Source organism: Hypoxylon fragiforme, assembly GCF_022984875.1.
Source record: "Hypoxylon fragiforme strain CBS 206.31 chromosome Unknown GGS25scaffold_10, whole genome shotgun sequence".
NCBI classification, from domain to species: Eukaryota; Fungi; Ascomycota; class Sordariomycetes; order Xylariales; family Hypoxylaceae; genus Hypoxylon; species Hypoxylon fragiforme.
The window spans coordinates 105803-119916 of record NW_026054765.1 but is presented as its reverse complement, the minus strand read 5'-3'; the positions used below and the strand labels follow the sequence as shown (position 1 = coordinate 119916).

At 46.6% G+C, this 14114-nt stretch overlaps 3 protein-coding genes across 3 annotated transcripts; 2 read left to right on the top strand and 1 right to left on the bottom strand.

Annotated features, from left to right (window-relative positions):
• Positions 1–107: 107 nt before the first annotated feature.
• Positions 108–3001, bottom strand: GGS25DRAFT_525923 (DNA repair helicase; the record flags this gene model as incomplete). Its single annotated transcript, XM_049264886.1, has 4 exons — positions 108–1487; positions 1555–2262; positions 2334–2792; positions 2852–3001. 4 exons carry the CDS (start codon positions 2999–3001, stop codon positions 108–110), a joined length of 2697 nt encoding a protein of 898 aa, XP_049111966.1.
• A 583-nt stretch (positions 3002–3584) lies between these two features.
• GGS25DRAFT_509100 (ribosomal protein L18e/L15P) lies at positions 3585–5158 on the top strand. Its single transcript, XM_049262532.1, has 3 exons — positions 3585–3741; positions 4116–4314; positions 4423–5158. The coding sequence occupies exons 1-3, from the start codon at positions 3710–3712 to the stop codon at positions 4639–4641; spliced, it is 450 nt and encodes a 149-aa protein (XP_049111965.1). The 5' UTR covers positions 3585–3709; the 3' UTR covers positions 4642–5158.
• A 1807-nt stretch (positions 5159–6965) lies between these two features.
• Positions 6966–11560, top strand: GGS25DRAFT_516011 (glycosyltransferase family 1 protein; the record flags this gene model as incomplete). The annotated part of the gene is made up of 5 exons (XM_049263147.1): positions 6966–7731; positions 7788–7885; positions 7938–8375; positions 8443–11181; positions 11243–11560. The coding sequence occupies 5 exons, from the start codon at positions 6966–6968 to the stop codon at positions 11558–11560; spliced, it is 4359 nt and encodes a 1452-aa protein (XP_049111964.1).
• Positions 11561–14114: the final 2554 nt, after the last annotated feature.

The following is a 14114-nucleotide window of genomic DNA, read 5'->3' as shown; positions in this document are numbered from 1 at the left end:
ACTAGATGGTATATAGCATCTAGTCACCGGTCGGGTTAGGTATAGGAAATTCAATCACACTCTTCTGTAGTTGAATTGTCCTTTATTCCCTTGCTACCAATAATGAATCAAACACCAGTCCCAGCTTTCTTCTCCCTAAAGAATCCATTAAGCTTCCCCATCATTTGCCCTAGCCCCTTATCCTCACTACCCTCGACCAAGCCCCCACGAATCCAGCCAGGCAGCTTTGATCTAATGCGCGCAGTTGCAAACCGCCTGTCTATGAGCACGATAGCCGCGTAATCACCACGGTGCCGGATCGCTCGACCAATGCTCTGGTTGACGGCGCGCATGCATGCATTTTCGTAGAATTCGCGCGCCACTTGCTTGGCCTTGGCTTTCGCCTCTGTCTCGCTTAGCGACGATGTTTTGGGAGCCATGGAAGCAGAAGTCGTAGGGTTAGTAGAATCGGTAGCTGCGGGTGTAGCTTTCGTTAGCCGTTCCACCGTCGTCGATTCAATGTATTCGATCCGAGCCTTCCAGTCGGGAGAGTTTATGTTCGGGTAAGGCAGCCCGACGACAACAACGCAACGGCCAAGGCGATCGGAGAAGTTGATCCCTTCGCTCATCTTCCCACCCACTACGCTTAGTAGTAGGCCGCCTGTCAGCCCTGGCTTCGGGCCAGACGGATTACTGCCCGTTTTGTTCTCGTCGCCGAGAATGGCCTCGGTATATTTCTCCAGAACCTCGTCGCTTGATCCGCCTTTAGACTCGCGGAAGACGGCCTTCTTGGTCTGTAGTCTATCCCACAGCGAATTGGCCTGGCCGGGGCTCGCTTCAGTCCATGCTGCTACGACTTCGTCGAGGTATCCGTAGCTAGGGAAAAATACAACAACGCCGTCTGGAACGGCGGTACATATGTTAAGGATGGCGAGACCTAGATCGCGAACCATCGACTTGTCGCGACGCTTCTGGAAGCTAAACTCAAAATCTATACTTCTCGTGTTCCCTTTTGGCCCGGAAGAGGCCAATGTCCAAACGCAAAGACTGGAGGCAGGAATGACGTGACCACAGCTCAGAGTTGTGATCTTGCTCTCGGCCATATCTGGGAAGAGGTGCGCTGTGTAGTCCTCAAACGGAGACATAGTGCCGCCGGCAAGGATCACTGCTCGCGCACTAGATGCGATAGATGAGAATGCATGAGTAGGTGAAAGAAGGAGGTAAGAAAGCTTGATGTCATTTTGAGAGACCTTGTGGTAAAAGATACGCCCCTCGGAACTCAAGTTATTCAGAGAAACGAGAAAGGAAAGGAGTGTGTGGAGGACTGGGGTTGATCGCGACGTAAACGAGCCATTCTCGTTGCCTTGGGTCTCAGCTTGCGCAGCATAGCCTTCAATTTTGTACGCCAACTTGGAGTTTTGAATGTACTCGATGAGTTTGTACATATTGATCTGATCGATACCCTTAGCCCTCAAGAGGATGTTGGGTTCTACAATCCCTTGTTCACTCTATAGAATGAGAATGTTAGCAATGACATATCGATATATAATGTCTATACGACGTTTTTGCCCTCACCTTTAATTCGAGTGTACCCTCTAACCATTCCTTTAGTCCATCTACCACCCTAGCAACTTGGGCAACCATAACTCGATTCTCTCCTTTTAGCTTCTTCCCAAACTTTTTCACGTACACACCAAGCATCTGCCTAGCTTGCTTGAGCTCGCCGAGGCTCACTTCAGAAGCATAAACATTTGCTACTGCATCCATGATGTTGTGGGCTTCATCAACGATAACCACATTTCCCTCTAGTTTAATACCAAGAGCGTCCCTGGCAGTCTTTTGTAAAAGCAATGGGTAAGGTAAAGTAATGATTTCCGCGCCAGCCACAGCAGTTCTCGATGCGTAGTACGGACAGACCTGGAGCTTCTTCCCAAGCTCAAATAAATCTTCAATATCGGGTACCGTTGCAAGTGTGTTGTCCCGGAACTGATGGGTTGAACTCAGATTATCTGCGTTTGGCACGAACTGACATTTGTCCTTGGATTTCGGCTTTTGAAGCTCGGTACAGCGATCATTGATTGCGGGAAGAGAACCGAGACGAGAAACTGACGGATTAATGCAGAGCCGCTGACGAGAAGACAGTGGGAGGTGTTTGATACCCTCGGGTCCCGTGTCTTCGTTCCCACTGAGAAGTGAATCTGGCAAAGAGCTTGGGAAAGCAGGTCGCCGTAACTCTGAGATGAATTGCGTTAATTGCGAATGTGTTCGCGATGTGTAATATATCTATGAATAGTTAGCAAAGAGTGATAATATGGCAAACGAAGACCATCCGAGATGCCAGTAAGTTGACAGACCTTGACCTCGTTGTCGCCTTCTTCTTCATTTTCTCCTTCATTTGCTTTGAGACCTCCAAGTCCAAGTTTTTCCATTAGACTTCTCGTCTCCTTACTGAGGCCGGATGGATTATCGTCACTCTGCGATGTATCATCATCCTGACCACCGTCTAGCAGCCACTCGTCGTCGTCATCAGCTGTCCTGTCGCTTCTCCTAGCCCCGCCATCGTCAAGTTTCCTTCGTTTAGTCCCTCTCTCTTCCATGATTTTTTCCTTAGCTCGTATCTTCTTTAGACGTGCCTCCCTTTCCTCCCATTGTTTCAGTATCTCCTCTCGCTTCCGCTTTAGCATCTGACTGACAATCCATTCTGGCTCATCCTTGAACTCATCAGCTGCTTTAGTAACAGAGTTCTCAAATTTGGACCTTTTGTGATTTCGTAGCCATGTGAGAGCTGCGCAGATTAGAGATAAAGATTTCCCCTGGCTAAGTTAGTTGGTGAGAAGACTGGGGATTTCAAAATATGAAATGTTCAACATACAGTGCCGGTTGGGCTCTCGAGGATGCCTACTTGTCCTTCTCCTCGCTGTAGAACTTCATATGCGACATTCATGAACTCATCTTGTACATCGTACGGGGTATATGGATGATGGAAGTTGATCTTCCCGAATTCGTTCGTCACTTGGTCCATGTTGAAGGTTGATTGGTTAAAATGTACCTATTCGTCTTACATTTAGGGTACTCGAGATCAACAATAGAAAGCTGTACAATACATTGGGGTGTTTTAAAATGAGTATTAATAACATCAACCACTACGTCGTTCATGCAAATGTGCATATGCTTGTGTAAGGCCTGCTACAACATTGGCTCCTGATTTCTTGGATACCCTAGGTATGTTTAGAGACATGAGGACCAAGACCAACTAACAAGTTTATTTTCTTTTTCTTTTTTTCTCGATTAAATCAATCAACTGAGAATGAAGCTGCGTAGCATAGTACCTGTGTATGCGGTGATGATGAATAGTAATGGGTGATGATTCAATTCTGATTGGTTCTAAGGTTGTTGCTGCTAATCTGATCAATAATCTGATCAACAAATGATTGAACATTGAATCATTTAAGGTCGAATGCACAGTGCACTCACTGGAAGAGCACTGAGTGAAGTGGTAGTGTAGCTATGCAAATGTGGCTGTGTCCATAATGATATGGGCCCAGTGTGGCTAAGCATCTCCACAACCCACCCGCCAAACCCTACCCAAAAAATTAAACGAAAAAATAGAATTTCACAAATTCAATACAACATACAATCTTCAAAACCGCCTAATAAGTTATTATCTTAGCAACCCACCACTCCGAGTAGGCACTCTCAACACATCACAACCAGCCTCTCAAACGTCAAGATGCCTACCAGATTATCAAAGACCAGAAAGCAGTATGTTTCCAATTGCGCACATCACAACACTTTTTTATTCTATTTTTGCTCTCGATCGCTCCAATTCTTGCCTGTCGCGCCGACCCGTTTTTGCCATTCCAATGCCGTTGCTTGCGAGGAGATTCAAGGATGAAAATGAACTGGGGAGGAAAACCACACACGCAAATTTCAACTTGAATCGATTCAATGCAGCCTTGATCCCAATCACTTGGCGGCGCTGCGATTAATCATGGCAGAAATAGACCTGGCATTGATGGCATTCGGCGCGACGAATGGAACGAGCGAGCGAGCGAGAGCGAAACCCAACTACTTGGAATTTCCCTCAGAGTGTATGACTCGCTCTACTAGAAAAACTATGCTAACAATTTTAATAGCCGTGGCCACGTCTCGGCCGGTCACGGTCGTGTCGGCAAGCACCGCAAGCACCCCGGTGGTCGTGGTATGGCCGGTGGTCAGCACCACCACCGAACCAACATCGACAAATACCATCCTGGTTATTTCGGTAAGGTTGGTATGCGATACTTCCACAAGCAACAAAACCACTTCTGGAAGCCCATCGTCAACCTCGACAAGGTACGAATACTCCAAATATCCTACTAGGACGGGACTGCAAGCCCGATCCCATACGATGCAACATATCGCATATCGCAAGATTGCATACTAATTATATACCTTCTGTAGCTATGGTCGCTGGTCCCCGCCGAGACTCGCGATGCCTACCTATCCGGTGAGAAGAAGGACACCGTCCCCGTCATCGACCTCCTCCCCCTAGGCTACTCCAAGGTCCTCGGAAAGGGCCGAATGCCCAAAGTCCCCGTAGTCGTCCGAGCACGATGGGTCAGCAAGCTGGCAGAGAAGAAGATCACCGAGGCAGGTGGCGTTGTTGAACTGGTCGCATAGAGGAAGTACCAGAGGGATGGTTTCTATTTGCGGAATAAGGGAACGGATACCTGACATTTGGGACGGTTGTAACTCAAGGGCCTGCACATATGGCAGGTAGTCTTCGGCTTTCTCGAGCATCGCATGGCATGATCGGATTCTACGAAAGGGAGTTCAGCTGAATACAAAATGCATTTTACCAATGAACAATACCAATGAACAAGGAAATGTTCTAGGACCTAATTATGATTTTCAGGGGTCCATCTCAGAAACCTGCTAAAGACACAACTGCCTTGGTAATACTCGCCGTGGTAACAATTGTCTTGGTAGCACTTGAGGCGCCATGGACGATCCCAAGCTGTCAATCCATGTTGACTAGGTTGCTATTCATTACATGTCAAGCTTGATAATGTTGATAATCTTGTTGGGTACTAAGTACTACTACATATGTATGTAGGTACTGTAGCCAGCACACTCGGGTTCAAAATCTGTGCGTGATGTAATTCGTACCACCATCGATTCTCCACATGAACTAAAGACCTTTATACTACGTTATGTACGAAGTACGAAGTAGTGTGAGTAGTAGAAGCAAAGCCTCCCACGCTATGGGGCGTATTTAGCATGTGATCTAACATCTCGAGATCCTTATAGGTCCCGTGCCATCCGCAAATGACCACTAGGCAGATAACTACATAATATGTATAATGTATGTCTAAGTATCTACCTGGTACCTCATAAGAGAATTGACGGAATGCATACGATAAGATGCACATGTGTAAGTGGGTTCAATGCTGTACGCGATTTCACACAGGCTTAGCGGTCCGTCTTGTGAAGCACCAAGGTAGATGTTCTCAAGGTCCGATCGGTTCTTTGAAAGCCCAAGATTAAATGTTTGAAATATTAATGTGCTTATTGTACCTAGTATGTATTCACTGGCATGATTGACATACATAGAGTTCAACGTCATAGTACCCATATGTGCACAACTTCAAGTGAACCCTGAATTACTTGATAGCACTAGTTAGAGATTGGAGTATTAAATACATAGTTTGTAACTACGCATCAATGCTTATCGATTAGTGCGTATGTAGTGTAAAATAGGTGCTGCACTGGCACTCTGCATTGATCGTGATTGATATGACTGAATCAGAACAGACGTGGACGTGTGGACATGATCCCTCCCAAGATAAGCTACTACTAGGTAGTTAGTCTGCTAGCGTACCTAGTATTATTGATGTACTAGGTATGTATGTACCTTGTACATGCATATTTCCAACACTGAACCCTGGTTACCCTGCCCAGTGGTTAGTTACATAGTTACCCTGCAGGTCTTTCAAACCTTTCACATCAATTAATTCCTGCTCATCTGAAAGATTCCGTCCACATGCAACTAACTACTATGCAGTACACATGCAACTACACCTGGCACGTTCAAGTCATCTTTCTCACTGAACCAATCATCTGATGATAAGCCCTGACCTCAGTGCTGAATCCGAATTTACATCTCTAGCTATCTTACCTACCAAAGTTTAGGTAGTTCGCCCACTGTCCATTTTGCTTTCTTTTGCTTTCTTGCTTTCTTATTAGTTATTCTCCGGCTGATTTGTTCAATGCTCTTCAAGTTTCCCAGGTACAACATCTGAATTACCAGACATACATACATACATTTGACCTAAATAGTAGGTGGTACATACATAGTTGAAGCTACCCTTAAATGCCTACGTATTTTAGGTATCTTACATACATATCATTACATTCATAGTATTATTATTATCGTTATTGATTATCATTATTCTTATTCTTATTCTTCTTCTTACTATCGCACATTGTCACAACCTTAGTTGCTTGCCTGCTCACTCACTCACTCACTCACTTACTCCTTCACCTGCTGCCTAGCCATACACACCCACCATATACTTTGCCATTTATCATCAATTCAACTAGCCAACCCATCAATCAGCTCAGCTACCCTTCTCGATAATGCATCTACACCATTGATTCCCACCGCCTGGACCAACCGGCCCACTTTGGCTCAAGTGTTTGACTACAACTCCTAGTGGTTGGATCATCTTGACAGAGTCTAAACGCCTCCCCCAGAGCCTCTTCGTCTTTTAACGTTTGAGCCTTTCGAACCTTGGTACGCCCTGCCCGCAAGCCTGGTACCGCCTAGATCACCGTGTCGCCCTCCCATTCGCCTTTTGCCTTTTGCCTCTCGCCTGTGTAGCCTAGTACCCCATACCACACAAAAGCTAATCCAACAAGAGCTTACCTAGATCGGTTCGGTACCGGCCTCGACAAATCACTAGACTGTATTGAAGTAGCCCTATAGACTCTATAGATGCGCTATGGCTCCTTTGTCAGAGGAGGCTACCGCACGACGGCGCGTTAGTAAGAAGCTTCACAAAAAACGCAAAGAGGAACATCTTCCCACCATGGAGCTTCCCGAATGCCTAAGAGACCATGGAGAGGATGCCGATGAAGATGTACTACCGCCTAGTCAAGGTCCGCAAATGTTTATGAACATGAACCAATCCATCTTTGGTTTGATTGCTGCTGCCGGCTCGAACGTAGACTTCAACGACCGATTCGAAGGCCAATCTAGCGACGAAGACGAAGACATGGATCGTAGTGAGCGACCAAGGAAAGGAAAAGAACGAGAACGTGTGGCACAGACTACAATATTAAAGAAACCTACACCAGAAAAAGAGAAGGGTGAAAAACAACGGCGGAGGTTATCCGGCCATCTCTTAAAATCATTGCCACAGCTGCCACGACTCTCTACACGTTCCAAATATAGACAACCCAAAGGTTCTGGTGTGCAACCAGAAGATTTACTACCCGAGGGTGACGGCGACAGCGTAGACTCCCCGACAGCAGACCCTCTTTCTCCTACGATGGATGCCACAAAGGCCGATCGCGAAGGAAGACTCGCTCCAGTTATGAGCAGGATGCTAGAAGCAAAAGCCGAGATGTCTTCAAGGCCAAGCTTCGACTTGGAAAGGTTGTCGGGCGATCATCGAAGAGGCAACGGCGAAGAAGCAGGGCCTAGTCTGCTTGCCCAACAACTGAGACGAATCTTTGAATTCGATGAGTCGGAGGAAGTCATAGAGGGTATTGTCCTAACCAATAGTTGTTACCTATCGAGTCGTGGCTAATATGTCACCTAGAATACCCATGCTGGCTGCTGCAAAGCGTCCTGTTACAGGGTTATATGTATATTACAGCTAAGCACATCTGCTTTTATGCCTACCTACCCAAGAAAGCTGTATGGCCTTCCTTCTAAAATCATCCCTAGCATCCAGCTAATCTCAAGATAGCACGAGGTCGCCAAGTCGGGATACCTGTCGAAAAGCGGCAAAAGGAACCCTAAGTACAGCCGTTACTGGTTTCGCCTGAAGGGTGATGTGTTGGCTTACTACCGCGACCCGTCTAATCTCTACTTCCCGCATGGCCAGATTGACCTGAGCTATGCCATCTCAGCAAGCATTGACGAGAAAGAGAAGGACGGCCTTTCCTTCTCAGTCGTCACTCACCATCGAACCTATCATCTCAAAGCCGACAGTGCCCCGAGTGCTAAAGAATGGGTCAAGGGCTTGCAACGGGTCATATTTCGATCTCATAACGATGGTGACAGCGTTAAGATTTCTCTGCCTATTGACAACATAATAGATATTGAAGACAGTCAAATGATAGAATTTGCCGATACATGCAAAATCCGGGTTATAGACAACGACGAAACGTATGCGATCGATGAGGTAAGATGCAACCACTATTCACTAATCACTAGGCCATTCAAGAGAGCTTCTAGCTAACCTCGCCTAGTACTTCTTCTCATTCTTCAGTTTCAGTAAGGAAGCAATCAACGTCCTTAAAATTCTGGTCGATGATACTTCAAAACAGCAAGCCCATAACGATGCACACTCGAGTTCATCTCAACCACAGAGAAGTGAGGGGGTTAGTCGTCACAGCTCCATCAGTAACAAGCAGATTAATGGCCCCAGTAACCTCGAGCTCAAATCACCAAAACTTCGTGAGAATGTCAGGGCGACGCTAGCTCCCATGTCACCTCATAGTCCCCGAGAACCAAGTCCTCGAGCTAGCGTTGATGTGACCCGCGGTAGCTTCGACGCGATACGCCAGTTTGGACGGCGAAGCCTTGACCTCGATGCTCTTGCACGAGATGCTTCTCCTCGACGGAGTTTCAGTGGTAGCCGATCATTGAACAAGACTTCTGTTCAAGACAATGGCGTGGCACAAGAGAAGCTCGAGTCATCTGACTCTTATGTGCATTCCATCGAAGACCCCAGTACGTCTGCCGTGGCATCATCGTCTAACGATGATCCTTCTGGTAGTCAGATTCTCCGAGGTAGCGATGTGTTTCGTAGGCCTACCATCCGACGCTCCACCTCTGCCTCGCGCGGCTCGAGGCAAGAAAGGTCATCTGGTACTAGTCGTTTGCGTGAGAAGTCGGACGAGTCTTCTGCTATTGCCTTTGACAAGCATCGTGCCGCGACCACGGGCCAGTACGATTTGGCTGTCTCTGACAGGCTCGATCAAGGCTCAGCCAATGCTCCAGGGCTGCAAAAGATTGCAAGAATGGGGGCATATCCCCTACAGAGAGCGGGCCTATTTGCTAATTACTTGAATCAAACTAGCCGCCATATGAGTAACCTGCTGGCCACTGAATCAATGGGCTATGTAGAAAAGGTTTCAGGCATGTGGAAAGGTGGTCGCAAACATTATCACGAAACCCCTGCACTTAAGCCTGATGGCGAAATGGACGATGATGATGGTGTTGATATGGACAGGTTTCGCGCACATTTTGCCTTGCCAGAGACCGAGAAACTTCAAGCAACATATTACGGCTACATTGTCCGTGTCTTGCCACTTTACGGCAAAGTCTACATAAGTGATCGACATTTTTGTTTTCGCAGCCTACTCTTGGGAACGCGCACCAAGTTGATTCTGCCCTTGAAAGACATAGAAACCGCCGAAAAGGAAAAAGGGTTCCGGTTTGGCTATTCTGGTTTAGTAGTTGTCATTCGTGGCCACGAAGAACTGTTTTTTGAATTCAACAAGGCCGAAATCCGAGACGACTGCACAGTCACTCTGCTTCAGAACATAGAGACTACGCGCTACCTTAGGGAGGCCGGCGCGTTAGACGAGGAAGAGCAGGGGGGCGTGGACGAAGCCTTGGCTGAACGTGATGCGCTCAACGAGGCGCGCATTCAGGAAACTACTGAACATGAGCTCAAGATGCCGCATGAGACATCGTGTCTCAGTGACTCATCACCTACGATCCTCTTCGATGACCCAAGGGCATCTTTCCTCAACTTTAAACCGTCAGAGCCGATGAAAGTCACCTGCCTGACGATCGGTTCTCGAGGAGATGTCCAACCTTACATTGCTCTTTGCAAAGGGCTGATGGCAGAGGGTCATAAGGCTCGGATCGCTACACATGCTGAGTTCAGGACTTGGATTGAGGGACACGGCATCGAATTTGCGCCTGTCGAAGGTGACCCTAGCGAACTTATGCGTATCTGCATCCAGAACGGTACATTTACCTGGGCGTTTTTGAGAGAAGCCAATTCGAAATTCCGCGGCTGGCTGGATGAACTCCTCGCATCAGCCTACACAGCATGCCAAGGTTCCGACTTGCTTATCGAAAGTCCCAGCGCCATGGCCGGCATACATATCGCGGAGGCATTAGCTATCCCGTACTTCCGTGCTTTCACGATGCCGTGGACCCGTACGCGAGCCTACCCACACGCCTTCGTTATGCCCGAACACAAGATGGGCGGCGCTTACAACTATGTGACCTATGTTATGTTTGATAACGTGTTCTGGAAAGCAACAGCGCATCAAATCAATCGCTGGCGGAATAATATTCTTGGCTTACCCAACACCAATTTAGAGAAACTGCAACCAAACAAGGTGCCCTTTTTATACAACTTTTCCCCTGCGGTTGTGGCACCACCACTTGATTACAGCGACTGGATCCGCGTAACGGGCTACTGGTTTCTGGACGAAGGGACCGAGTGGACTCCACCTAAGGACCTGTGGAATTTTATCCAACAAGCGCGCAAGGACAACAAGAAGGTGGTCTACGTTGGCTTCGGTTCAATCATTGTCCCAGACCCGGCGAAGATGACACAGGAGGTCATAGATGCAGTGTTGAAGGCTGATGTTCGGTGTGTGCTGTCGAAAGGATGGTCCGATCGCCTCGGTAATAAAGACGCCGCAGTTCCAGAGCAAACACTCCCACCTCAGATATTCCAGATCAAGAGTGCACCTCACGACTGGCTGTTCTCCCAGATAGATGCTGCCGCCCACCACGGTGGATCTGGAACGACGGGCGCTAGTCTACGGGCTGGTATCCCTACAATAATTCGACCCTTTTTCGGTGACCAGTTCTTCTTCGGCAGCCGCGTTGAGGATCTAGGCGTCGGCATCTGCTTAAAGAAATGGGGTGCCCACAGTTTTGCGAGGGCGCTATGGGAGGTTACGCACAGTGAAAGAATGATTATCAAGGCTCGGGTTTTGGGCGAGACCATTCGCAAGGTATGCTTTCGATTTGAGTTGATGATTGACAACACGTATCTAACCATGATTACACTTATAGGAAAATGGCGTAGACACTGCAATCCAATGCATCTACCGGGATCTTGAATATGCTAAGAGCCTGATCAAGTCTAAAGCGGGCAAGAACGCGGCCACCGCAAGCAGCCCAGATGGTACCATAGCTGACGAATCGGAAGAAGAGAGCTGGACGTTCGTCGATGGTGATAACGTTGATCCGGAACTCGTCGTCAAGAGCGCCCTCTCTCAAATGGAAGCCAGTACCAGTGGAGCAACTGCACTAGGCTCGAGGGCCCTCACTGGAAATGGTGGAACGAGCATCAGCACAGCCAGATCAGCGCCGGCTACAACAGGCTCTTAGGCAGATGCCTGTAATGTTGCCTAGAGTGGCTTTCAAATTGGAACTACATGTTTGCTCTTGGAGAGTTTGAGCAAGATTTCGATTCTCATGCAAGGGAACGGATGAGCAACAAGCAAGGTCAGAAGAGCTGCGTGATAGGACAAGATGTCCTTGTGGGAAGACGGGATGAGATCGTTGGCTAATGGGGTGGTTTTCTTTTTAATATTGGGCTCGAATGCCTGCGTTATGCATAGGGGTGCGCGGCCGCGCAAAGACTGCTCCTTTCTGCATTGCCAGCGCCGGTGTTTGGTAATTGTTTTCTTTCCTTTTTTCCATCCCCTTATACAACCTAGGTATATCAAAAGGGAACGTACAGGATCCGGATTAATCGATGGCTACTAGGTACTCAGGTTATGGCTATACAGGATGGGTAAACGAGAGAAATAGAGTGTGCCTCAACATAGGGGGTTTCTTTACTTGCCCTTTACTCCCCTCCCCCCTTTCCCCCCCTACATACTTACCTTACTACATTATTACATCAATGCTATAACAATAGATATTAAACACAGCGGGGAGATTATAAGAGTCTAGAGTCTAGAATCTACCTAGGTGATTTTCATGCCGAGGTGGAATTTGTATCTATATCGATCATCTATTCAGCTTTTAACTAGTATTACTATGTAGTTACCAGTGAAGTACCTGAATCACACATGTCACATGTACATGATAAAGCCAAGGTTGACAGCCTTGAATATTTTAAATGTTCCACGTCTTAAGATCTAGAGTCATGGCTGAGTCACTTCGATATAGATGCACAGTGATTATAGTGACTAGTACATAGGTACCTACATAGTTACACTACATGTACATATACCTAGTACCGAGTCCTGCATGTATTATGTAAGAGTCACGGTTAGGGCGTTGGTTTAGGCCGTTACGTTAAGTGCATAATAGCTCCACGGTATGTACTAACTAGCCACAATACAGGAAGCACAGGAAGCACAGGAAGCTATAGCCACATCATTTGATGCATCCAATAAAAGCTGATAATTTGGATAGCTCCCCGCAAACGGACAAGGGGGGCAGCGGGGGGGGATTGCCTATCGAGAATAGCAAGACCAGCCCACGCGCCATCCCTCAGCAGGTACAAAAAGGTCCCCTCACCCCGAAGTGAATTTTTAAGGGGACACCATCTCGCTTGTGAAATCCTAAAAAGAAAAAGAAAGGAGGCGTTTTTTTTTTATCTTTTGCCGTGGCTTATTCCAGACCGACCTAACTTCAATTTACTCAGTGCTAGGTATGTAAGGTACCTGTCATAATAGTCATATACTTCAAGTTGTTTCTTTTTATTCCTCAATGTTCCTATGTATGTCAATTACATACATACCTATGTAACATCCATCACCCTTATACATACATACATAGTACTTACCTTACTTCACTCTAGTTACCTGCCTACATACATAACCTCCATTACTAAGAGCTGTTGCCTCCGACTGTTGGACCAATTGGCGAACAGAAAAGGAGTGTCGGCAAGGATTGAATTCCTATAGTAATCCTACTATCTACATACATCTACACATATCTATCTACCTATATGTACTGTGGATGAGTGTAACTACTGCTGCTACATCTATATCTACATACAATAAGTAAAAGCCGTGCAGGTATGTATATTTATTATGTATGTATGTATGTAGGTACTTAGCTGCCTACTACATACATACATAAACCTTTCTTTTTTCTCAATTGAGGCGTGATCACCTTGAATTCCTCGAATTACCTTCGTACCTTCATACCTTCATACCTTCAATACCTTGATACCCCCAAACCACCCGATTCTTCACGTCATATGACTTATGACTGCAAGAGTTAGTATATGCACATGTGGACTTGAGAACAACACAAAACAATGCCATCATCACCCAATCTCTAACTGCATGCAAGTGCTAGATTATTCTATTCTCATCGTACTTTTATAAGTAATCAGGTATCTACCCACCTATTTACATTGATAGTACCTACTATATACCCTGTTACCTACATTTCTGCCATCTCATATTACATCTTATATCTTTAAGCTTTATTACCTTGTTACCCTATTACCTTATTACCCTATTACCTTAATCGCTGCATTCACCTGGACCCAAGTTGGTCTCACCCAACCAGATTTCCCCAACCGGCAGCGTTACACAGCTACCGGGATAGCCCGCACACGTTTTCATTCGCTACCTACCCTGACTTTTATAGCATCATACCTGGTACAAACATATCTTTGACTCTGGTATTGCTATATCTATCAGCTTATCGAAGCTATCAAAACCTCACTAGCCCGTTTTTGGTCTTGCCTATTACACCAGAATCTACAAGGTCTACAAGTACACATTCACAACGCGGCGCGCAAGTACGCAACACAAGCAAAGCTGCTCCTTTTTAAACACCAACGAGCATTTAAATACATCATTGCTTTACATCATCCTCACCCTCCTCTATTTATTCTTATACTTTTATCACTCCACACAATACATACATAAGCCCGTCCAACTGCGACTGCAGATGCGACTTCAGAGTTGAC